The 26,979-nt window shown below is 40.4% G+C and overlaps 1 protein-coding gene across 2 annotated transcripts in view; it reads right to left on the bottom strand.

Annotated features, from left to right (window-relative positions):
* USP48 (ubiquitin specific peptidase 48) overlaps positions 1-26,979 on the bottom strand; it is a 93,968-nt gene that overhangs the window by 8,255 nt on the left and 58,734 nt on the right. For both annotated transcript variants that reach the window (XM_032391755.1, XM_032391764.1), the window contains exons 15-23: positions 26,248-26,319; positions 19,169-19,293; positions 18,883-19,005; positions 18,543-18,604; positions 18,196-18,306; positions 16,541-16,671; positions 16,085-16,191; positions 7,247-7,351; positions 2,929-3,084 (exon numbers count right to left, since the gene is read on the bottom strand). In XM_032391755.1, the coding sequence (XP_032247646.1) occupies positions 2,929-3,084; positions 7,247-7,351; positions 16,085-16,191; positions 16,541-16,671; positions 18,196-18,306; positions 18,543-18,604; positions 18,883-19,005; positions 19,169-19,293; positions 26,248-26,319 (992 nt within the window). The remainder of the gene's footprint in view (positions 1-2,928; positions 3,085-7,246; positions 7,352-16,084; positions 16,192-16,540; positions 16,672-18,195; positions 18,307-18,542; positions 18,605-18,882; positions 19,006-19,168; positions 19,294-26,247; positions 26,320-26,979) is intronic.

Here is a 26,979-nt window from a genome sequence, read left to right as displayed (position 1 = left end):
TCACAGCTGCTGGACTGCAGGAACGCCTGCTCACATCCCAAAACCCCGTGAGGGTGGACAAAGCAAATACCTCCGGCCACGAGCACACTCACTGAGGGGCTGATGCTCAGTACTTTGAGGACACAGACAAGGACATTTAATTAACTTCACTCAACAACTAATAACGCTTTTATTAAGAAGCCACCATGAGTCGAATGCTTAGCTCCATGCTGGAAATATAAAAGTGAGTAATCCCACCCTGGAGGGGTTCAGAGAGCGAGGGCAGAACAATGTAGCCTAGATGGTGGCAGAAGGCACATGTCAGATCTGGGGAGGACAGAGGAAAGAGTCGGTTGGACAGCTGGAGGCATAGACAGGTCTGTAGAAGGGGGGCCATGGAAGATAAACAAGTACTCACTAGTGAGGAGAAAACGCTCTTTCAGAATGAGGGAATGGGACAATAAAAGGCATGGAGGCCTTCGGTACAGTAATTCACAAACCATAAAAACGCCTGAGTATAATCACTCTTATATGGGTCTGTTTATCAAGCAGGTGGAGCATCCCTGATCTACAGAGCACATGAGGAACAACGAGAGCCCTGTTCCCTAGCGGGGAGTGGCGGGGGGCTGAAATAAGGAAACCCAGGGGCAGTGGCTTCAGCTGCCAGCCATTTAACCTCTGGGCCAACATTTCCTCCTCTCTACGGCAGGCAACATCACCCGCTCAAAACCTATCTTTGGGGGACGCCTGGGTGGCTCAGTCGGTTAAGCGTCTGCCTTCGGCTCAGGTCATGATCCCAGGGTCCTGGGATCGAGTCCCGCATCGGGCTCCCTGCTCCGCGGGGAGCCTGCTTCTCCCTCTGCCTCTGTCCCTCTCTCTGTCTCTCATGAATAAATAAATAAAATCTTTAAAAAAAAAAAAAAACCTATCTTTGGGAAAATGAAATAATACAATTAAACACCGAACATCATCTGTGAAAGGAGACGGATCAATTGTACTTCCACTTACTTTACGGTATCAGAGGTGGATGAATTAATAATCAGGGAAAGCAAGCTTCTTAAGGTTTTAAGCAACTGTAAATGGGCTTGTCCAGAATAAAACATTTACAATTTTACAAAGGTTGTCCTCCTATTAACTTGGAAATGTAATATCCCTCAGAGGAAAGGCTCCATCAAACATAAAAAAAAAAGGCATTACATACTTTAAAAAAAAAACAACAAAAACTTACGACCACCACTAACCGAGGGTCACACTCCTACCCACTACAAACCCCAATGCTGGCCAGGCTGCCAGGCAAAAGGTCACGTCTAGTGGAAGGATTCAAAGCCGCCACCACTGGGCAGCGAGGGAAAATTACATTTCACTGCCCTTTGTTTGGACTCCGGATCACAGTGCCTTCAAAGCCCAGGTGGGGGGGCGGGAGGAAGGACACTGCAAAGGACCCATCCAGGAAGAGAACATCGGGGGTCTCATTTGAACTGTGGCTCACTTCAAACAGCAGCTTGGTGCAGGTAACATGCTCCTATACACAGGATATTTCTGCTGACTTTTGATTTGTTCTTCAAAAATGGTAGTCCATAATAAAAGCAGAAAGCAGCACAGGCTTTTTGAATGTCTTTATCCACAGGGACTCTTTTTGTAATTTAAAGGTTTTGAATGTTCGAGGTTTACCGCTGACAGGCAAAAAGCCGGTGACAGAAACAAGCTTTCTTAGATGTAAAAGGTACAATAACAGAGTAAAGATATTATGCCAACACTTTATTTTCAGAGCCACGGGTTCAACCAAGGGAAATACTGTTCCCAGGACAATCTGGAACATATAACACCCTCAAAGGAAGCCTGTATTTTTGCCTCAATTACAATGATAAATATCAGCAGCAAGAAAAAATGCAGAACCAGTAAACTATGCCACATGAAAGTAGCAAAGAGGGAAGTGTGGTCAACTTTTTGGATATATATCAGTGCCTGAAACAGATTAGGGGCCAGATTTTCTTCATGGACATCTTGAACTTATCAGCCCCTCTTGCCGAGGTTTTGGGACACACCATTGCCACACTCATTTATACTACTTTTGTAATGATACCAAGAAATAACAAAATCACGAAGTATTTTCATAATGCCTACTTGCATTCACTGAACTGATGTGCAAACCAATGCTTGTTTGGGGGACGGCAGGGGGAGGGATGGGGAGGAAAAGATCTAAAATGAATCTTTAAAAACCAATTTGGAAAACACCACTCCATAAAGAGAGGTGGTAAAGGTAACTTTAAAATTTTAACAAGGAGACTTATCTAACACCAAAAATATTGTGATAGAATTCCTGACTCATTGGAGTGAGTCAACAGTCAAGTAACTGCCTTTTAATTCCCTTTACGTTTCACAGCACATCTTGGTAATAGGCTCGAATACCTATCAAGGGGTCAAAGGAAAACACAGGGCATGATAAAGTGAGGGAACGATGATTCTGGAACAACCTCGGCATGGAACAAGTTAAATGGCTCTGTTTCTCATTATGGAAAGCTACTCAGAACCTGCTCAAGTTTTCACAATCCGAACCACTCTCACCTTCACAGAAATATTCTTGGTTATTCTGTCTGGTTTAAAAAACTTTTTAATTTATTTTTCAATTACATGGTCTCTATGCTCAGCAAAGGGCTTGAACTCATGACCCTGAGGAGTCACATGCTCTACCAACTACTGCCAGCCAGGTGCCCCTGATTCCCGGCTATTTTGAAAACTTTAAGTCTTTCTAAAAGAAAGAGTTATTTCAATTCAGGCATTATTGTGAAATCAAAAGAATCCCCTCTCAATGGATTGATACTATGAGCATACAGAGGTTAAAATGGCCGACGATGAAAGAAAACAGACGTATATAAACATAAGGGAAAGCAGGAATTCATGGAAGTCGAGGTCCAGAGCATACTTAAACAAAAGTTGTATTTTCCTCACCTGAATTTTCAATTCTTTTAATGTTTGATTAGCAGAAACAAGAAGTGCTTTCTCACCACGGACTTTTCTATGTCGCATACTGCGCCGAATGACTTGCTTTTGATAGGCTATATAATTTTGATGGGTTATCTTTTGCCGCTTTGTTCCTCCGTTGCTCTATAATAAAGATCCAAAACAAACAAAGCACTGAAATTATCCATTCTGTGACCTATGCTCTTAAGTACATCAAGTAGGCAAAACTGGTTTATTTATTGGTTCCTTAACCATTTGAAATTCAGTGTCAACAATGAGTAGAAACTCCCCGGAGGTTCTTACATAGCAGGCTCACAGAAAACCGTCGGGGGGCGGGGGGGGGGGGGGGGGGGGGGCAGGGGGAGGATAAGTGAGCTATACCTCTCTCACTGCATGCAAGCTCCAGGATTTAAAAAGAAAAAAATTTTATAAAAAGGACATTTAAGAGCAAAATGTTATGTTTGACCTTAAATCAGAAAAACACACATATGATAAACTAAAGAACTTTAAGATTGCTAAATTTAATTCATAAACAACCTGAATCCTAACGTTCGTATTAAACATTTTCTTCCCTTGAGAATGGCATGGAAGCTAAGGAGAAGCAGCTGAGAACTTTAAAACAAAAGACAGTATTAATAAAGACATCAAACTTGGTTTAACTAAAAACAGGATGACACATTGTGCTTCTTGACAGGATCACGAAATAGCTTCGACTGTGAAATATTCTTGCAATACTGTTACACCTGAATCTAATCAAACACTTAGATCCGATTTCCAGTGGACAGAAAACATAGAGAACAGAGTAACAAAGAAACATCAGTAATATAAGGAGGCAATCAGCTGAATCCAGGATATGGGACAATCTGTAAGAAATCCAACTGGTGTCTAGTCAATGTCAAAGACAAAAAGAAAGGGGGTGAGGAGGTGGGACCAATGTTCTAGATATAGTAAATGTATACCCTGATGGCATGCTAGTTTGAGGGGAAAACATCATTTTGGACATATTTGGGGTACCTCGAAAAATTTGAGTCCGGGTAATAGGACACTGTCCTATTTATGTTGGTTTAAGTATTTAGAGGTGAGAAGTCATGATGGACACCATCTACCTAAAGAGAATTTGGCAAAATGTACAGGCATACATATGGGTACAGAATTCATAATGCAGCAGTCTTCAGAAAAAATGATAGGTAAGGACCAAATGTCTTTCTACAACACTCCCATAAAAGCCTCATAAGGAGGTTAACCGTCAAGAGTCTTCTGTGAACCAGGCCAAGGAACGAGAGAAACAAGATTCCTTAAACAACTTTTTTCCCCTGCTTTAATTAAATCTGGATGAGGTAACCCCCAGGCCCTGGCTCTGGTTTCGGCAGTTGTCACTGAGTGTTAGCTGTGCATGAGCAGAGCGATTTAGGGGTCATTATGGACACAGATGCCACACACTCATTACTGACAGAGCTCCAGAGATTTACAAAGCAGAGGAGGATCAGGACACAAGCCCAGAAGAGCACTGGTTCAGGGGGACACCCGCTGGATAGGCGCCACGCAAAGCGAGGTTCAGCTCTAGCCCCGAGTCTACAGAGATACACAGGTGGTTCTAAGATTCATGAAGAGTAAGTTACGTGGGAAGGGGAGTTAAAAATAAATAAATAAAAAGTTAATCATTTTCCCCAATCTCAAATGTTCAAAGGAAAGATCAAGCTGCACCTAAGTCCCACAACTAGGAAGAATAAAAATATCTACAACGAAATAAAATTTTACTTTAGACATACAAAACACAACCAAATAACAAATCCCTACACACTGAGCAAGATATATATTTTTTTAATGGCTCTGATTTTAAATGGGTCTAAAAGCTTCTCCCAGAATTAAAAAAAAACAAAACAAAAAAACCCACAGAATTTAAATCCAACTTATTTGACAAAAAACAGCCCACTGCTTTTAGACAGCTTTCCATTACCTAAGTGATATCCAACACTGGGTGCATCATTAACCTGAATTGTAGAAAAGGTCAAAGTCAAAGAGACCGGGTTGATCTAGCTTAGAGGAAAAAGGGGGATTTGTTCCTCCCCATTAAGGACAAGCGGAGATGCATCATTTCCTATTATGGGGATTTAAATCAGCAATTGCAGATGCTCTCCATGTACTGAGATACCGTAACACGTTACAAAGAAAATGTCAGGATGCTGAACTTCTGAAAGGCATGACATTCTTCCGGGACCATCTCCTCTTCTAAAGAAAGATCACACGAGATTTTTTTGAGGGATAAAATATTTAAAACACTCTAGAGTATTACAATATCCAAACAAGGAGAGGGAAGACAGGAGAAAATTATAATGTATATATAAAAGAAATTACAGCATAAAAGGCAATGTTTCCCATCATTCTCTATCATATTTGTAAATATGAAATCTGTTGTCCTCCACAACTGAGAAGAGTAATTCTACATCAACTCTTTAAAAATTGCTGTGGTTATAACCACAATGAATAAAACTAGACATTCAAAAAAACTGGCTTCCCAAAAATCTACATCACTTGAAAATATAAAAAGTTTTCTAAATAACTCAGGCTGAAAAGCAAAGCTTGAAACAGAAGCTAAGGACAGACAATATGAAGGTACATATCAAGCTTTACACAGTAATTTACGAAGTTTACCAGAAGAACAAAAAATGAAGTCAGTGACAACGGACTTGAAAAAAAGATGAGATTTCCAACTGATTATTAAACCATACTTCCAAGACATAATGATTAAAACAATTATCGTACTGCCAGCCAAGCAACGCAAGAGAATAGTGTCCTAAGTCTGGTGGATATGTTCACTGCCCAATACCCATGGGATTTTAATGTAGCAACCAAAATGAGCAAACAAACTAGTTTGTGGATCTCTGCCTTGCAAGATGGATGGTCTGAGGCGATGGGGACATGAGAAGAGTTGATGACAAATATGGTTAGAAACTGACCACAAAGATATGTTTGCAAACTCCAATCAAGGGATCATTTCAAAAAGCATCCCAAGAAACATTAAGACCTATATCTACAAAGGTCTGAATAAGCACAGTATTTATAACGTCCCATCAAAATTCTGTCTGCATTCCTGTAAAATGTATAAGTTTGGCTATTTCTGAACCAAAGCGGCCCTCCAGCGCTGACTGACTGAAGCATAAATTTGAATGAGTGGTGGATCATGGTCAGCTGGGTGGTGCACAAAGTGTGCAATTTTATCCTTTTTCATAGGTATTCACAGTGAGCGTTTTAGGAGATCCAACAAGCCATGGAAAACAAATGGGGCTATCTCTCTGTACCAGTTGGAAAACTACAAGTAACATTTACCTCCGGGAGACCAAGATTGTAGTCAAGAGGGCTTTTCAGACTTTCTTAATGTTGAAAATGAAGTAATAGTATCAGTGTGTACAGAGAGCCCAACAAGCCCAGATAGCTCTGCTCTGTAACAGATTCAGATACAGCACATGGCCATTTTAACACTTTTATTCCTTCAGGGAGAAGGTTAACCATAATTTGACTACTGTATTTTAGCAGTAAAGAAAGAAAATACATGTCTCATCTGTTAAACCTAAACTCTAATTAGAGTAGAAATTCCATGAATTTAAGGTATCCATAAAATACCCTGAAACACAGTGGTCTGAGTTTTTGAGAAGCTGAAACTTACCGACACCCTGTATCAACCATATTCCCACTTTATTTCCTGTTCTTAAGTTACTTTTCTCCAATAACACTATGAATATGCACAATATAATCAAGCAACAAAATAAGTGGGATAGAAAACCATAACAAAATACAAAGAAAACATATAATTTTAGGAGAAAAAGATTAAATTTATCATAATGAAATACAAAAGACGAATGCTGAACTGGTCATTTGATTAACACAGAGAGAGGCAGAAATCTCTTCTATAAACTCCATTAGTAAGACCACAGTATATTTTGTTTGTAATGAAGGAAACTGAGTTAATGTTTTCATACTTAAATAATCCATGAATAAACAACAAACCAAGATATGGATCTCATTTTAGTCTTCTTTTCCAGCAAAAGATTTAATCATTGTATTCTATTTTAACCTTTCCTACTCAGTAGCAACAAATATATTAATTCTGGAATAATGCAGTTCACAGCTTTTTGAGAGAAATCAGGGTTGCCACTGCAAGCCATGAAAACTAAGCAAAGAGGGCAAACAAAGAAGGGAGCTGAGAACCAATGTCCCATGGAAGGGATGGAGCAATTTCCAGGGACCTGGAGTGGCTGCTTTCAGAACGACGGAAGGTAGGACAATAAAAAGCAGCTTCGACACATACTTGATTAAAATCTGGATCTTTTTCTCCATCTGGTTTAGTTTCTTCCTTGTCCTCCTCTGTTTCAGAACTACTCACATTCAGCTCCGGAGCTGAATCCTTCATTACCTGAATGCAAACACAGACGAGAAGATGGTTAGACCTGTGCAGGGCAGGCTATGGAGGGTGTGGGGGCTTTATCACTGGGGGGATAAGAGACCCGGCAGAGGATAGAGACTCAAGGGCTGGCTCCTGTACTCTTTTAACATATCAGTTTTTATCCTAGGATTTACTCACGTGTAATGTGGTCACCATAAACATAAGCATTATCTGCAGAAGAATTATTATTACTGGGCTTTTACAATGATGTTATTTTGCAGAAGTTCAAAGATGGTCTAAATTTTAGCTAGCATGGGGACTGTCAAACCATGCAGACAACAGGAGCCACAATACTTCCTTAAGACCGAGACAAGGAAGGATGGAGGAAATGCTCCTTTACATTATGAAATACTGTTATAAACTCAAAATAAATACTAAAACCTTAGATAAGCTGGATACTATTTTAGATACCAAAGTATACACAGACTAACAGGCACAAAAGACAAACTTTTAGAGGAAACAGAAATTAATACTGGTTAACTGCACTTTCTCAGCAAATGAGGAAATAAAGGCCTTAGTTCAGCTTCTGAAGCAGAACCCAAAACCTTAAGAGCATAATCTGTAAATTATCTTCCTAAAACCAAGTGTTTGGTAACGGTCGTGAAATAAAATGTAGTTTAGTCTCTAATTCCAAAAATCCTGGAATCAAATTAATGACATGCCCAGAGATCTAGGTCAGGATCTACCTAAGAGCCATTCCTAATATGATAGAAATGCTCCAAATCCAATCCACAGCACACCCCTGCTCCCAAAATATACCCAAATCTGTCTCCATCTACTCTTAGAGATCAGGGCAAGAGACTCTATACTGGCCTTCCTTATTCCCGTTCTGTCCCCGCCAATTTCAAACACAATGGCCAGGGTCACCTCTTTAAAGCATAAATCTATTCACACCATGACCTTGCTTGCACCTCTCCAATGGCTTACATCTATACTCTGAATAAAAGCCCAAATCCTTGGTATGATGTATAAAATGTGACAGGATTTGTCCCTTGCTCCCTACCACCATCCTTCATTGGAAGAGACCTCACGTTAGACTACCGCTGTCCCTCTATGGTAGCCAGTGGGTACATGTGGCTGTTTAAATTGAAATGAATTAAAAATTCAGTTCCTTAGTCACCATAGCCACAGTCACATGTGGCTATTGGCTACTAGAGCATACAGCGAGGACAAAGACCCTTCTATCACTACTGGAAGCTCTCCTGGACAGAGCTGCTCTACACGATGGACTCTACTGCTTAAGCACATGAGGCTTATCCCTCTGCCTGAAGTACCCTTCACAGGCTGGCCCGCTGCAGTGGACACTCAGGTAAACAACTCCTCCAAGACCTGTTTCTTGTCCATTTCCCATCTAACACTGCTACCTCCACCTCTGTCGGTCTCCGACTTTACCTTGCCAGATTTTCTTCAAGAACACTCATTCCTATGTAATCATCTTATGAATTTATGGGTTTATTCCTGTTTTTTTGATTGGGTGTTCTAGATCTTTTTAAAAATAGAAATATAGGGCGCCTGGGTGGCTCAGTTGGTTAAGCGACTGCCTTCGGCTCAGGTCATGATCCCAAGGTCCTGGGATCGAGCCCCACATCAGGCTCCCTGCTCAGCGGGGAGCCTGCTTCTCCCTCTCCCTCTGCCTGCCACTGCCCCTGCTTGTGCTCTCTCTCTCCGACAAATAAATAAATAAAAATAGAAATATAAAGTTACAAAAACTGTTTTCTGGTAATGAGAACTTTTAAGATTTACTTTTTTTTTAAAATTTTTTTTTTAAGATTTTATTTATTTGCGAGAGAGAGAATGAGAGACAGAGAGCATGAGAGGGAGGAGGGGCAGAGGGAGAAGCAGACTCCCTGCCGAGCAGGGAACCCGATGCGGGACTCGATCCCGGGACTCCAGGATCATGACCTGAGCCGAAGGCAGTCGCTTAACCAACTGAGCCACCCAGGCGCCCTAAGATTTACTTTTTAAGCAACTTTCAATTTTGCGATATAATTATTATTGACTATAGCCACCACTGTATACATACATTACATACTCTATACACCCATGACTTATTTTATAACTGGTAGTTGTGTCTCTTGATCTCCTTCACTCATTTCACTCATCCTCCCACACCAACCCTGGCAACCACAAATCTATTCTCCATATCGATGAGTTTTATTTGTTTTGTTTATTAGATTCTATATACAAGTAAAATCATATGGTATTTACTTTCTCTGTCTGACTTATTTCATGTGCACAGTACCCTCAAGGTCCATCCATGTGGTCACAAATGGCAAGACTTCACTATTTTTTATGACTGAATAGTATTCCACTGGGCACACAAATACAATTTCATTTTCCATTCATCTATCAACAAACACCTAGGTTATTTCCATCTTGGCTATTGCAAATAATGGTGCAGGGAACACAGGGGCATATATCTTTTAGATTTAGCATTTTTGTTTTCTTTGGATAAATACCCAGAAACAGAATTGCTGGATCATATGGTAATTCAAGGAACCTCCATCCAGTTTTCCACAGTGGCTGCACTAATTTACATTCCCACCAACAGTGCACAAGAGTTCCCTTTTTCTCGACATGCTCCCAAAATGCTTTTTTTTTTTTTTAAAGATTTTATTTATTTGACAGCACATGGGAGAGGGAACTCAAGCAGGGGGAGTGGGCCAGGCAGAAGCAGGCCTTCCGCTGAGCGGGGAGCCCGATGCAGGCCTCACCCAGGACCCTGAGATCATGACCTGAGCCAAAGGCAGACACTTAATGACTAAGCCACCCAGGCGCCCCTCTTCTCCTTTTAATAGACATTTTGACTGGTGTGAGGTGATCGCTCATTGTTGTTTAGATTTGCATTTCCCTGTTGATAGTGATGCTACACTTCTTTCCACGAGGATGTTAGCCATCTGTATTTCTTCTTTGGAAAAATGTCTCTTCAGATTCTCTGCCAATTTTTGATCCAATTTTGTGCTGTATGAATTCTTTGTATATTTTAGATTATAACCCTTTATGGTATATGATCTGCAAATACCTCCTCCCGTGCAGTAGGTTGCTGATGGTTTCCTTCACTGTGCAGATTTCAGACTGCTGTGGTCCCATTTATTTATTTATTTTTTTTGCTTTCATTGCCTTTGGAATCAATCGAAAAAAGTATCATTATGAGGGATACCAAGGAGCTTGTTGCCTGTTTTCTTCTAGGAGTTTCATGGTTTCTGTTCTTACATTCAAGTCTTTAATCCATTTTGAGTTGATTTTTGTGTGAGATGTGAGCTAGTGGTCCAGTTTCATACTTTCGCATGTGGCTGTCCACTTTTCCCAGCACCATTTATTGAAGAGATTGTTCCTACCCCAGTGTATATTCTAGCCTCCTTTGTGGCAAAATACTTGACCATATATACTTCAGTTTATGCCACTGATTAATGTGTCTGATTTTATGCCCATACCATACTGTTTTGATTAGTGTAGATTTATAATATAGTTTAAATCACAAAGAGTGCTGCCTCTAGCTTTTTTCTTCTATCTCAAGACTACTTTGGCTATTAAAGATCTATTGTGGTTCCATACAAATTTTAGGGTTGTTTTTGTTCTATTTCTGTTAAAAAAAAAAAAAAATGCCATTGCGATTTTGATAGGGATTGCACTGAATCTGTAGACTGCTTTAGGTAATATTGACATTTTTTTTTTTTTTTTTAAGATTTTATTTATTTGCGAGAGAGACAATGAGAGACAGAGAGCATGAGAGGGAGGAGGGTCAGAGGGAGAAGCAGACTCCCTGCTGAGCAGGGAGCCTGATGTGGGACTCGATCCCGGGACTCCAGGATCATGACCTGAGCCGAAGGCAGTCACTTAACCAACTGAGCCACCCAGGCGCCCGGTAATATTGACATTTTTACAGTATTAATTTTTTTCAATTCATTAGCAAGGAATATCTTTTTTTAAAAGATTTATGTACTTGACAGAGAGAGACACAGTGAGACAGGAAATACAAGCAGGGGGAGTGAGAGAGGGAGAAGCAGGCTTCCCGCTGAGCAGGGAGCCCGATGCGGGGGCTTGGTCCCAGGACCCTGGGATCATGACCTGAGCCGAAGGCAGCCGCTTAACCGACTGAGCCACCCAGGCGCCCAGCAAGGAATATCTTTCCATTTATTTGTCTTTAATCTTATCATTCTCATAGTTTTCAATGTATAGACCTTTTACCTCCTTGGTTAAATTTATTCCTTTTTTTTTTTTTTTTTTAAAGAATTTTACTTATGAGAGCTACAGAACAAGCAGGGGGAGGGGAAGAGGGAGGAGCAGCCAGACGCTGGGCTCAATCCCAAAACCCTGAGATCCTGACCTGAGCCGAAGGGAGAGACTTAACCAACTGAACCACCCAGGTGCCCCATATTTTATTCTTTTTGATGGCATTGTAAAGGAGATTATTTCCTTAATTTCTATGATAGGTCATTGCTAGATGTATAAAAATGCAACTAATTTTTTTTTTAAGTAAGCAATATGCCCAAGGTTGGGTTTGAACTCACAACTCTGAGGTCAAGAGTCACATGCTCTAGGACTGAGCTAGGCAGGCACTCTGCCACTGACTTTTTTATATATTAATTTTTGTGCCCTCCAATGTTATTAAATAAATAAATGGATATTAAATTTTATCAAATCCTTTTCTGCATCTACAGAAAGGATCATGATTTTATCCATTTTATTAATGTGGTGTATCACGTTGACTGATCTGCAGATGAGCCATCCTTGCATCCCTGGAATAATTCCAACTTGATCAGTGTATGTTTTTGTTTTTGTTTTTGTTTTTTAAGATTTATTTGACAGAGAGAGAGCAAGCACGCACACATAAGCAGGGGGAGTGGGAGAGGGAGAAGCGGGCTCCCTGCTGAGCAAGGAGCCCGATGTGGGGCTCGATCCCAGGACCCTGGGATCATGACCTGAGCCGAAGACAGACACTTAACCAACTGAGCCACCCAGCCACCACTGTATGTTCCTTTTAACATATTGTTAAATTCAGTTTGCTATATTTTGTTGAGGATATCTGCATCTATGTTCACAAGGGGTACTGGCCTGTAATTTTCTTTTTATGCAGTATCCTTGTTGGCCCCATAAAGTAAGTTTGGGAGCATTCCTTCATCCTCAATTTTTTGGAAGAGTTTGAGAAGGATTGGTATTAAATCTTCATTGAATGTTTGGTAGAATTCACCAGTAAAGCTATTTGGTCCTGGACTTTTGTTTTGATTAATGTTTAAATCTCCTATGAGTAATCGGTCCATTCAGATTTTCTATTTCTTCATGATTCAGTCTTAGAAAATTGTGTATTTCCAGAAATACATCCATGTCATCTAGGTTTTTATCCAGTTTTCTTCTTGTAATTGATTTCCAGTTTCATACCAATGTGGTTGGAAAAAATGCTCGATACGATTTCAGTCTTCTTCAATTTACTGAGACTTGTTTTGTGGACCAGTGTATTACCTATCCTGGAGAATGGCCCATGTCCATTTGAGAAGAATGTGTAATCTGCTGTTTTTAGATGGAATGTTCTGTATATATCTATTAAGTCCATGTGGTCCGATGTGTAATTTAAGGCTGATGTTTCCTTACTGATTTTTCTATCTGGATGATCTATTCATTGATGAAAGTGGGGTATGAAAGGCCCCCAGTAGTACTGCATTGCTGTCAACTTCTCCCTTCACCTCTGTTAACATCTGTCTTAAGTATTTAGGTACTCCTATGTTGGGTCCATATTTAGGAATGCTTTAAGCTCTTGAGGGATTGACTCCTTTATCATTATGTAATGCCCATTCTTGTCTATTAGTCTTTTTTAAAATCTCTTTGATATACATAGCTTTCTATTGGTTTCCATTTGCATGAAACAGCTTTTTGCATCCCTTTATTTTCAGTCTGTGTGTGTCCTTACTGACATGAGTCTCTTATAGGCAACATATAGATGGGGGATGTGTCTTGTGTTTTCATTTTTTTTTTTTTTTTAATCCATTCAGCTACTCTGTCTTTTGACTGGAGAATTTAGTCCATTTACATTTAAAGTATACTTTCTGTTCCTTCTCTTGCTTTCCTCCCTTGTGGTTTGATGACTTTGTTTAGTTCTTTCTCATTATTTTTTGCATATATATGATAGGTTTTTGCTTTTGGTTAACGTTAAGACTCACACTAACAACTTACATATAATACCAGTATATTTTTAAATTGATAGCAAGTTAATCACTTTCTGTGATTGTCTTTTTAATCCTCCAATGTTTTGTTTTTGATGTCATTTTCTACATCTTTTTATTTTTTAATCCAATTATTACAGTTATATCCATTATTACTACGCCTTTTAAGCTTCAGACTTGCTTTGTAAGTGATTAATCCACTTTCTTTACTATATATTTACCTTTACCAGTGAGATTTTTACTGTCACATGTTTTCTTATTACTAATTGGTACCCTTTCTGTTCACCTTAAAGAAGTACCATTAATATTTCCCAGAGGGCTGGTTTAGTGGTGATGAACTCCTTTAGCTTTTGCTTGTCAGGAAAACTGTTTATCGTTCCTTTAATTCTGAATAATATCCTTGCCAGGTAGAGTGTTCTCAGATAGAAGTGTTTTTCTTTCAGCCCTTTAGATATGTCATTATCACTCCCTACTGGCATGAAAAGTTCTTGTTGGTAACTCTTACGGAGGTCTCCTTATATGAAACAAGTTGTTTTTCTCTTGCTACATTTAAGAATCTCTACGTTTGACATTTTAATTATAATGTGTGGTGGTGTGGGATTTTTTGGGTTCATTTTGTTTGGAACCTTTCTAGGTGTCCTGGGTCGAGGTGTCTGTTTCCATCCCAGATTAGGGAAATTTTCAGCCATTATTTCTTCAAAGAAGTTTTCTGCTCATTTAGCTCTTCCCTCTTCTGGGACCTCTATAAGATGAATGTTGTTGGATGTTGTACCATAGGTCCCTTAAGCTAGCTTCATTTTTTAAAATTCTTTTTCCTTTCGGCTGCCTGGGTAGCTCAGTAGGTTAAATGTCCAACTCTCAATCTCAGCTCACCTCTTGATCTCAGGGTCGTGAGTTCAAGCCCCATGATAGGCTCCACACTGGGCATGCAGCCTACTTAAAAAAAAAATTCTTTTCTTTTTACTGCTCTGGGCGAGTTCTACTGCTGTCTTCCAGATCACTTATCTTCCTTCTGCTTGATCTAGTCTCCTGTTGAAACCCAACAGTATATTTTTCACATCAGTTCCTGCATTCTTCAGCTCTGTGACTTCTGTTTGGTCCTTTTATATTTTCTATCTTTTTGCTGAATGAAATTTTCTCTGTATTCATCCATATTCTCCCAAATTCTGTGAGCATTTTTATGACCGTTACTTTGAACACTTTATTAGGTAAATTACTTATGTCTGTTTCATTAAGGATTTGATTGAGGGTTTTATCTTGTTCTTTTTTGGAACCTATTCCTGTGTTTCCTCTTTTTGCTTGACCAGCTGTTCTTATGTGTTAGGTGAAACTATCTCTCCCAGTCTCGAATGGGTAGCCCTGTATAAGCACTGAACCTTACCGTTCACCTTTCAACTTCTAGGTCATCTGTCAAACAGTCTGATTGTTTCAGACCTATGGGGCCCAGAAATGCAATCCCCTCTGGCCACAAGAACCCACTGCTCAATGGGCATTCCCTGAGGAGACTGCATGCTTGCTGGCTTTGGGGTACCCCAGGGAGATGGGGCTGTGGTACTCTGCAGCAAGTGCACAGCACACTAGCAGGTTACAGAGTACAAAACTGGTACCCACCAGTGGGGGCACTAGCAAGGTGGAGAATGTCAAAGTGGTGCCCTCCAGTGGCTCCAGTCCCTGAAGAGAGTCCCAACAGGCTTTAACCCCTCTAGCAGAAGCTTTAAGATTAGCAAATGAATTTCCTTCACTTATGATCTAGGCCTTTTGCAAACCGCCGCTTTTGCATGGGGTCCCAGAGTAAGTCAGCCTGTGCACGAGGTCTTTAAAAAGCATAATCTCCATTCTCTACAGCCATATGGTTCTCCTAGATGGAAGCCCCCTTGCTTTCAAAGCCATTTGAGGGACTGCCCAAGAGCAGGAGGGCCTGATGTGGGGCACAAACCCTTCTCTCCTCAGGAAAGAGTTCCATATTTGTGAGACTCCTCCCCATGGGGGGTTGCTGTGCTGGGGGGTGGTGTTTTTGGTGAGACTGTATCTCTGCTTCTCCTACCCATCTTGATGTGACCCCTTTATCCTTTGTGGAGCAGCTGTTAAGCTAATTTTCAAGTTCTTTTCAGAGGTAATTATTCTGTATATAGCTGTAGATTTACTGGATCCCGGGAGGAGGTTACATTCAGGATCTTCCTATGCTGCCATACTGAACCATCTCCCTTTCTGGGTTTGTTCTTGGTCTTCCTCACTAGGTACAAATATTCTTGAGGGCAGGTACCTGGTCTGTTGTCTTTACCACTGTGTTACCTCCATACCAAGACCATTCCTGGCACACATCTGACATTCAATAATCATTTGTGTATCAAATTTATAACTGACTAAATCCACATATAATCCCATAAGTATTCATTTTGAATTCTTATCCAATTTGAATTCTTATGCCAAATAGCTCCAAGGAAATAAAAAATGTGATCTTAAGGCAGGCTTCAGTGAAAATCCATCAGCAAGTCAAAAATCAAACTTGATCATTACTTGTCATGGCCACGAGAGGGACTGGTACCTTTTTGTTATCCACAACTTTATGGACATAGATGGTGGCTTGAGTGTATTCACGTAGGTCCCTCTGCTGTTGACACAATAAGCCCTCTCTGCATTCTGGACAGAGTTCTAAAAAACAAAGTAAAACACAAGTGGCTGGGGAATTAATATAAAAGAACCAAAAACCCATAAACATAAAGCAAAGTTACCAGTGAGTATTCATTAAATAACTATTACTCTTATTTTCTATTAATTGTTGTATTCTGTTGTATATTAATACCAGTAAGAAAATTCATTTACTATCAACAGTAAACATACAAATAATGAGAGGGGTATAGAATAATTCCCACCTGGGGTGTTATTAGTTTGGACCTGAACACATGATTATTAATTTTAAATACGGAATACAATTGTGATATAATCTCCTTCCCTCTTAAAATGTCAAGTTTTAACTATATGAACAAAAATGAAAACTTACTTGGCTCAGAAATATACTGTGTTTCTGAAGGGTTTGCATCTCCCACTTCAGTTCTTGTGATTTTAATTACATGATCCACAACAAAGAGTTTTTGTATCATTTGCCACTCACTGGGCCATATGAGAGCTATACTGTGCAAAAAAACACAACATGCCTTAAGACACATGGAAATTAACAGAATTAACATAATGCATTAGTTTCCTAAACCCAAATCACCAAAGCACTAAGACCAGTATTTAATATAGAAAAGTTAAGAAGAGGGCGCCTGTGTGGTTCAGTTGGTTAAGCAACTGCCTTCGGCTCAGGTCATGATCCTGGAGTCCTGGGATCGAGTCCCACATCGGGCTCCCGGCTCAGCGGGGAGCCTGCTTCTCCCTCTGACCCTCTCCCCTCTCATGCTGTTTCTCTGTCTCTCTCTTTCTCTCAAATAAATAAATAAAATCTTTAAAAAAAAAAAAAAGAAAAGTTAAGAAAAAGATACATCATCCTCAACAATGAAGAGTAGTTTTCTTCATACAAAAGGAGGGTGTTAGAGCAGTGAAACGCAAGATTCACATTACAGGAATCAACACATCTAAATCTCAACAACTGAAACTGAATGAAGGATAAATATTGTATAATGTCCATTTGTAAGAAAAAAAAAAAACCAACATTTTTAAATATGCCAAAGATTACTCTCTAAGTAGTACTTTCTGAGCAAGGTAACCCTCAACTTCAGGCCCATGCTTATTGTGAGCGGAACAACGGGAGAGAAAAAAGGAGGAAGGGAAGAAAGGTTAAGACTGAGGGGCCTTCAGTTTTATTTGAATTATTTAACATTTAAGCTGCCTGGTACACACATTTGTATTATTATAGATATTTTCCTGATGTCTAGCATTTACAACACCCCCCACAAAGAGGAAGGAAGGAAAAAAAAAAAGCTAGGGGAGAACCTAGAAGGAAAAAAATATATTAACTGTAAGCTTCCCTAAATGATGTGAAAGTATTAACATGAATAGTAAACTCCCTACCTCTACGCTTAGTCCCAAAGGAATGGTTATTTATGTGTTCCAATCTTTATGGTTTATAAGCAATGTCAGAGGCATTCTATGTTCTCTTACATAGTTATCAATTCTTTGAAAAAAGATAAAATGGCAATATCAGGGGTGAATTTCAGACATGAGCCCTTTTGGAAACACTTGAAGAGTGAGTGGCACAAAAACTTTTGACTTTAAGACCCCAGAATTGCAAATGACCAGCTCAGTGGCTCTGCTCTGGTGCCACAATGCCTTCCTCCTCCTCATCTGTTTGTGGAAGCCTAGTAGCTTCCACAAAACAAGGACAAGTGAGCCCCTGGTGATTATGGGATGCTGGAAGAGGTCTGCTAGAGAGGCAGTATACTGGAACTGGCAGCTTGGGAGACGAGCAGAGCTCTGGGAAGAACAAGGTAGAGACAGAGTAAGGCAGCCTCTGGCAGCTGTTCACCTTCTATACAGAAGCACTCTTGCCCCCCCCCTTTTTTTAAAGGGAAGTGCTCACTCTTGTAGAGCTTATGAAAGGACAAGCTCCACAATTCAGCAAAGGCCTAGATCCGTCAAATACACTGTGTCAGATAAAAATTACCTAAACATTCATTATTAATCACTAGAAAAATCACATGAAGAGAAGAAACTCACAGTTTAGAATCTTCTTTGGTCATGGAAGCAAATGTAAACATGAGTCCCCCGTGGGGGCACAGAAGAGCACTGTTTCCAACCGACGACACAGGACTACATCGTGTAGGTTTTCTACTCAAGTAAGACAAGGAGGATCAATATACGTCACTACCGCAATCACTCAAGATGTGTAAGATAATTATTTTTACATTTGAAATATATTTAATTCATTTAATGTAAACAAAAGAAAATTTTAGTACATGCTAAAAAAGTAACCATCAAAGGTACTGTGATCAGAACCCATTAATCCTTAAAAATACTACAATCAACAAAAACAGAAATAGGAAATAGAAAACTTGGGGCTCTACCTAACAAACTTCCGCCATTCTTCTACGAAAAACTGTGACACGATGTATAGGACATCCGTTTCCTGGAACAGAGAATCACACACAAATGCCCATTAACCTAAATCTTTTAGGGAAGATGTTTTCCCATATACCGTTGTTCTCCTGTTTCAAGTTTTATAAATATAATGCAAATACAGCCCTCTGCCAAGAAACCGTAAGCTAGAGTAAATCCCCCAATTAGACAACTAAACCAAGAAAATCAGAGGCGCTCTGGGTGGTTCCCAAACAGTTCATTAGGAATTTGGGAAGAGCTTTAAAAAGGTAAGATGAATTCTATTCTCTTCTCTGAGGATCACTATACCTCTGGCCAGTTACTGAGACACGGTCTGTTCCTGTCCTGGAACAAATTTGGAAGAGAAGTCTTTTGCTCATTTGCAATCATCTTATGTAAGGCTTCATTTTCTTCCCCTTCTCTTTCTAAAATCTGTAAGAGAATGAAACAAGAAGCAATCAACCACCCCCTGCTGACAGCACAGTACTTGCCTCCTCCCTACTCCCCCCACAGAAGCACAATGTCAATTCCCCGGGGGAAGTCAGTCCAGGGAGGCGGCATGTGATTTCCCCAGACGGCAGCACAGAATCAGTACCTTGCACTGGGAACAGCATTCTCTGTAACTTGGAAACTCAGGAGCCTTTGGAAAGTACTGCTGCAGTTTGCTCCAAGCCTCTTTAGAAACAAGTCTTCTTTCGTTTTCAGATATGCATAACTCCCCTGAGTTTAAAAAAAAAAATTATATTGGGGTGGATAAAGCTAAAAAAGGTCAGTATAGAGCCTCCAAATCTATTTCCTATTCCTTCAACCTAAGAAAAATTTGTAGGTACTCTTTTCCTTCTTTCCTATAATTCGCTCTTTCCTTAGTTTCAAAAATCTTTAAATTTCATCTTTAAGGTTATTTAATTCTAAAGGAGCTATCCATTCCTGTATGTCCTTAATCGAGGTTGTGGTTGAAAAACCAGGCAATAAAAAAACAAATGTATGAGACGAGAGCCAGGCACTTCCCATCTTTCTTCCTGCCAGTAAAGGAAGCAATGAAAGGAGCTTCTGGGGATCGTGGTACCCTCTGCCAGTGGAGGGTGTTCAAGAGCAATGCACCCCCACTCACACTCAAATGCCATACTTGCCTACAGGTTTCTTTTCTCCCACCTGAGAAATAGTATTTTCAAGGTTGGGTCCAACCTTACCAGAACCATTCTCATGTTATCAACTGAAAGTTTAATAAAGCAAGCTCTGTTCAATCAGAAAACCATCTCTAGTCAAAATCCACCTGGCTTGCTTACTACTGCCGTCACCCCAATCTACGAGGACCACTGGAAATCACAGAAGACAGGGCACCCAGGTGGCTCAGTCAGTTAAGCCTCCAACTTTTAGTTTTGGCTTGGGTCATGACCTCATGGGTCATGGGATCGAGTCCCGAGTCAGGCTCTTTGCTCAGCGGGGAGTCTGTGGGAGATCCTCTCTTCCTCTGCCCACACTGCCCACCCCTGCATGCTTGCTTATTCTTTGTGAAATAAATCTTAAAAAAAATGAATAAATAGGGGCGCCTGGGTGGCTCAGTCGTTAAGCGTCTGCCTTCGGCTCAGGTCATGATCCCAGGGTCCTGGGATCGAGCCCCACATCGGGCTCCCTGCTCCGCGGGAAGCCTGCTTCTCTCTCTCTCCCACTCCCCCTGCTTGTGTTCCCTCTCTCGCTGTGTCTCTCTCTGTCAAATAAATAAATAAAATCTTTAAAAAAAAAAAAAAAAAAGAATAAATAAAATAAATCTTAAAAAAAAAAAATCCCAGAGGAGAACACTAGTCAGCACCAACCCCCTTCCTCTTCTCAGGTCCCAGAAATGCCCCGGCAGCAGCAGCTCCCAATCTCAAGTGCCCAACATCAGCTTACTGCTTGCTTGCCCACATACGGCTTTCAGGGGGCCTGGGCCTGTCTGCTTTCTCTACCCCTCGCTCCCTTTCTGCTTCTACATCTTGCTGTTTTGGCTGCCCCCAATCGATAAATTAGTGAACTGCACTTATGTTATTAGATGCAGTCATTACCCAAAAAACCATCTTTAAGTTTTCAAAGCCGTACATTTGTTTCTATCCCCGTAAGTAAGAAAAATAAAGCCAGTGACTTTTCAAAGTACTGTAACATCATTTTTTGCTTTACGGATTCTACAAAATAAACTGAGAATCAGTGATCTTGATATACCCAGTCACCACCGTAGGCTGTTTATAATGAAGCTGGAATATGACCTCGGGTCTGTCTCATCCAAACCCCAAAATTTCTAACACCTCAAAACGCATCGTCTTGGGCGCCTGGGTGGCTCAGTTGGTTGGGCGACTGCCTTCGGCTCAGGTCATGATCCTGGAGTCCCGGGATCGAGTCCCACATCGGGCTCCCTGCTCAGCGGGGGGTCTGCTTCTCCCTCTGACCCTCGTCCCTCTCGTGCTCTCTGTCTCTCATTCTCTCTCTCAAATAAATAAATAAAATCTTAAAAAAAAAAAAAAAAAAAACGCATCGTCTTACCTTCTATCTCTTACTGAGCTTTGAATACCCCAAGAAAAGATTGCTTTACAAAACTTATTATCAGAGAAAATAGGTCACACTGTAAAAATTAACTTTCTTTCTGAGTAGGCTGTTGACTTAAATTTCCTGAGGTCATGAAGACCTACTCCAATAAGTCTATCCTCAGACAACCTGGGAACTTTTTTTAAGGTTAATTGGATTATCAGATTCTAATTTAGTGCATCTTTATGGTGAAATATAATGCAGCCATAAAAAAGATGACAGCAGATTTCCACAATCTGATTTAAAAGAACTCCAAGGCAATTATAACTTTAAAGTGATTTCTTTCTTCTCCCCCCACCCCAAAAGGACTGAAGACTATGTATGTGCTGTATCTGTACATACATGGTTCAGAAAAGGTACGTGAACAAAGGAAACAGTAACACAAACACACACACACTTTAATGGGATTTCCTGTCACTGGGGACGTGTTGCCCTTGTTCTGATGGGAGGGCATTTCTACTTAATGACTTGTCGTAATGCTGGATGTGTATAAAAACAACCTAAATTTATTTCTGAAGTCAGAAGACTATTTTAATAAACCATTTTATTGCAGTTTCATTTAATAAAGTCCTTCCCTGTACTTCTTATATCATGTTCCTAAACTTAGTGTCCTATCATTTTAATAACCGCCATGACTGAACATACCTGAATCTTGTTTATGACCTTACAATCACTAACTTTTACTTGTGGTATATGAATTTTTAGACTTGTATCCTGTAATAAGTATCACTTTCCTAAATTTGAAAAGAAAAAGCCAATCAACGAAATTCATCCTGGAGCAACATCTCCCAACACAAGATCAAATTAGCCATGAGAGATCAAATTCAACAAACACACTGGATAACCTAATACCCAAGGATTCTTCGGGTAAACACAGAAATCTAGTAAACGATGAGTTTAGATTGTGCATACATACCCTCACCCACAAAATCTACTTCAAACTATAATAACTTGGGGGTACAGAGCATCTGAAGAACTTATAAAAACAACAAAAAACTGCCAAATTGCCAAGCAAATTGTGTAATAAGAAAGGTTTAGGGGTGCCTGGATGGCTCAGTCGGTTAAGTGACCATCTCTTGATTTCAGCTCAGGTCATGATCTCAGGGCCTGGGATCCAGCCCCACATTGGGGGTGGGGGGTGGTCCCTGGCTCAGCTGGGTGGTCTGCTTCTCTCTGCCCCTCCCCAGCTCATTAGCAAGCAGGCGCTGTCTCTCTCAAATAAATGAATGAATTTTATTAAAAAAAAAAAAAAAAAGAAAAAAGAAAGGTTATATAGGAAGGTTATCCACTTAAATAAATACAAAATGAACTGGGTAAGAAAGCTTGATACATATAATAGTATCTGCAATAAATACTGAACTCTATAGCAGTAGTAAATCTAATGGAATATAAGCTGGTGATTAATTCACATAAATCTGATGTATTAAATATACACAGGGCTTTATAGATATATTGGGATTTTACAGTAAAAATATGCAAATTCAAAATAAGGACACCCAGATAAAAATGAAATTTCCAAACTGGATTTTTGGTGACTACTAAATAACATTAAACCAGAGTAAAGGGATTTTTTTTTTTTTAATTTTTTTTAAGATTTATTTACTTGAGAGAGAGAGAGAGAGAGAGAAAGAGAGAGTGCGAGCATGCAGTGGGGCGAAGGGCAGAGTGAGCTGAGGAGAATCCCAAGGAGAATCCTCACTGCGTGCGGAGCCCAACACGGGGCTTGATCTCACAACCCTGAGATCATGACCTGAGCCAAAATCAAGAGTTGGACACTTGCTTAACTGACTGAGCCACCCAGGCGCCGCCAGAGTAAAGGGGTTTAAAAAAAAAAAAAGGTATTAAATCATAATGATGGATAAAGAGAACATAGAGGGAACAATGCCAACAAAACTTTTTGAAGCTTAAAAGGAAATAAATGAGACACAAGAGAAAGGAATTTTAAATTGGCAAAAGTCAGGAAGTAACCAGATTTACCACATTGCAGAACTGCACCCCAGTGACCCAGGAATTGGGAGCACAGTGACCCAGGAATTGGGAGTACACAGAAGTTCAGATGGCATTAAAAAACAGGAGAACAGACCAAAAGTCTGTACTTAGAAGGCAGTAAAATTTTCAGTCCCTTTCCCTATGCCCTATAGGTAACAAACACTCTACCCACAGAATGCCACAGGCTTCTCTGGCAACTTGCAGCCTCAGGCCCCTGCAGAGTGCAGGGATGAATGTGGTCATGAGCTGAGATGGGATTAATGTTTCCACACAGAAGCCAGAGACTCCCAAATCCTCTTGTCTCTCATGACCCCAGAGCACTGACAGCCCAGTCTGCACTTTCCAAGAATTAAAGTGGAAGATGCTTATGGAAAAATCTGAGTAGCCCAAGAGCAGATATGGACCGCGGGAACTCCCCACAGCAACAGCCCAGCCAGGGCCCCCTAACAGCAAAGCTCGTTGTCACCAGACTCGGCCACACGCATGGCATCCAGGGAGCATCTTGCACAACAGAGGAGGGCAGGCCCACACCAAGGCAGGTTGAGTTGAGATGTCACAACACTGGAGACAAAAATCTTACAAGCTGCCAGAAATGGAAGAAAAAATGTAACCTTTTGGCTTTGGACAAACGGTATGCTAAAAGGGAACAATTCCTCCCAGTTTCTGACGAAAAATAATTTCCAACAGACAATTATATACCTAGTCTCTGCAAAACTACCCATCAAGTGCAGTGACTTTCAGCAGATAATTCTCACCTCTTCGTGCCTCAGTTTACTCACTCATCAGTATGATGGATATGACAGTAATACTGACCACTCAGGGTTGTTGTAGAGATTAAATGAGTTAATATTTATACACTTATAAAACCACTGGACACAGGGTAAACATTCAGTTCATGTCCACTACCCTCTTATTACTCATTAGTGCTATTACCACCACCACCACAGTTCAGGAATGAGTTTTAATATAAACCTCATGAGTGAAGTGGGTTTCTAAGTAAGGTCCAATATCCTGCACCTGAAAACCTTGGTCCCAACCTAGTACACTGGAAAGTGAGGTCCACAAAAACAGTCGTTGAGAACCATGCTTTTAAACTACTAGATAAAGTAAGGGCGCCTGGTTGGCTCAGTGGGTGGAGCACGCGACTCCGGATCTCAGGGCCGTGGGTTCAAGCCCCTTGCTGAGTGTACTACTTTTGTAAAAAAATAATAAAATAAAATACAAGATAATGTAAAACCACTGAGTTGAGATCAAGCTAAAGATCTAAAACCCAGCTCTTGTGCTCAAATTTTCAGCTGAGGAGTGCAGCACAAGTCCTGAAATCACATTCAGCTCTGCCATGCTTTTTGTCACAACTGTAATCCTGAAATGACAGGATGAGTCAAGAGGTGGGAAGACAGAGCAAAAGTCAATGAGTTAAGGGGTAAGATGACAGTCTGAGTTCTGACACCGTTTCAAACAGCTGGGGGGCACTAAGCAGGAAGGTCAGCACTGTGCCACAGACGCCTCAACTCTCAAAAGGGAGGAACGTGCCCCACTGTCTACATTCATGCTATGTTGGTTAAGGGAAAGGAAAGCTGGTATGGGGGCGCCTGGGTGGCTCAGTCAGTTAAGCGTCTGCCTTCAGCTCAGGTCATGATCCCAGGGTCCTGGGATTGAGTCCCGCATCGGGCTCCCTGCTCAGCGGAGAGCCTGCTTCTCCCTCTCTCTCTGCCTGCCTGCCTCTCTGTCTACTTGTGCTTCTATCACTTTGTCAAATAAATAAATAAAATCTTAAAAAAAAAAAAAGAGAGACAAAAGCTGGTATGAAAGCATCATGAGAAAATTCACTTCACCTTCTTCTACCTACTCAATCTGTCAACCATGTGCGAAGTCTTGTCTTCCCTGCTTTGTGCTCCTCCTGTGCACTGCAGTGTAAGCGGGGCCAACTGGAGGCATGGTGATGGGACAGGAAGGACAAATTGGCTTGGGACCCACAGAGACTCAAATCCACACCCCAAGATGATTCCCCCTCCCAACTATATGGCCAGTAAACAAGTAAGCGCAGTCCCTCAACTAGTCAGCTAAAGCACAATGCGACAATATCCAAAAGACCAGCCTACAAATACCACTCCGGTGACAGCTGTTATCACTAGTGTCCTCAAGGACTCTTGATATAAAAGGACTAGTGTGCATGAGGGTAGGTGTTGAGATAACATGCAATGGTTCATAATGAACTAGTAAGAATTGAACACAGTCGGGGACGGGGACACTGATGAAGTGGCTTTGAGAAGCAGATGCCTGTTTGACTTTCACAGTGCTAACAGAATGGAAAACCATGTCTCATCTACAACAAGTCCCTTGCAGAAAGTTACTTATTAGAAGTAAGCACTCCCTAGGACAAATAAGAAATACGTAAGCAGATACACAGAATTAGTGAAAACCTGTAAATTATTAAGAGTACATAGCACACAGCAGCTGGTCAGGAAATGAATATGAAATGAAACAAGAAATAGCCCTGATAATATTAAGAAATGTATAAACACTGTTCTGAAAATGTTCAAGTAGAACAAAGACTCACAGTCATGGGACATAACTGAAATTCTTCCTTTTAAAGTCAGATAGTCCTTCAATGTGGCAAGTGGCAAAAAAGTTTCTTCTCTAAATATGGGAAAATCCTATTTTGTATTTTTTTTTTAATTTTTTGCAAGGAAAGAACAAAGGATATGAGAGACACTGGTATGAAAAGAGGCAGTAAGAAGCTAACTATTAAAAAGGATAAAAGAACAGGCACGCCTGGGTGGCTCAGCCAGTTGGGCGTCTGCCTTCGGCTCAGGTCATGATCCCAGGGTCCTGGGATTGAGTCCTGCATCGGGCTCCCTGCTCAGCGGGGAGCCTGCTTCTCCCTCTGCCTGCCTCTCCCCCTGCTTGTGCTCTCTGTCTCTCTCTCTGACAAACAAATAAAATTTTTTAAAGGGGGAGTAAGAGAACAGAAACATTAACAATCAAGCACAGGTTAGAAAGCCTGTTACTCCACCCTGGCTGCCATGTCAGGGCCTAATCCCTAAGAAATGCGGCAAAACACTGAACAACACATTTATGATACGCTAATGTCAGACTAGCAACGGAAGAGGTATGCTTCCAGCTTACCATGTGGACAAAGAATGTCTTCATTAAAATTTAATTCCTCCTCCTCTTCTTTTCTTTCTTCTTTTGATTCATCTAATCAAAAGAAATACAGATAATAACCACTCTAGCTATTATAGTTGAAGTTTAAAGTAGCAGAGATACGACTGTGCACAATTTTGAACAAAGAAAACTTAAAACATTCTAAAAATTAGACCCAAGTGATTCCTACCTGCTACTGTTAGGAAGTGTTATATTTCTTTCCCTTAAAAGGAAAGAAAATTATCTGAATGGCAGTTTTACTTTTTCAAGATTTAGATTATGCAAGAAAATGTTCCTTTTTTCAAATTGAAAAATACTTTACATATCCTTCCATTAATTCTCATCAAGCTATTCAGAATACAGGATCATAAACCAAGTTAATCATCTATATGTCATGTCATTTTCACCCACCTATTCTTTTAGGGGTTAAACAGAAAGCTTCAGAAAAGACTAATGAGAAATAAGGACTTAACCTTTAACATCAAAATATATATTAAGAACTGAGCCTTTCCCATTAACATTTCTCTTCCAATACCCACTTTTCCTATCTGTCTACACTGTGTCACCATAAATTTGTAGTTGTGTATACGAGGTACACGGTCAGATAAAAAGTCTGAAGTCTAAGGAGATTACAAAAGTTATCCATGGGTTTTAGTTTAAGTACATAAGACATTTAAAGAATATTTATTAATCACATTAAAAAGCTCAGTAGAA

The sequence above is a fragment of the Phoca vitulina genome, unplaced genomic scaffold (assembly GCF_004348235.1).
Source record: "Phoca vitulina isolate PV1807 unplaced genomic scaffold, GSC_HSeal_1.0 scaffold2, whole genome shotgun sequence".
NCBI classification, from domain to species: Eukaryota; Metazoa; Chordata; class Mammalia; order Carnivora; family Phocidae; genus Phoca; species Phoca vitulina.
Note: the sequence above shows the minus strand (reverse complement) of the source record. Positions and strands in the feature narration are given on the sequence as shown.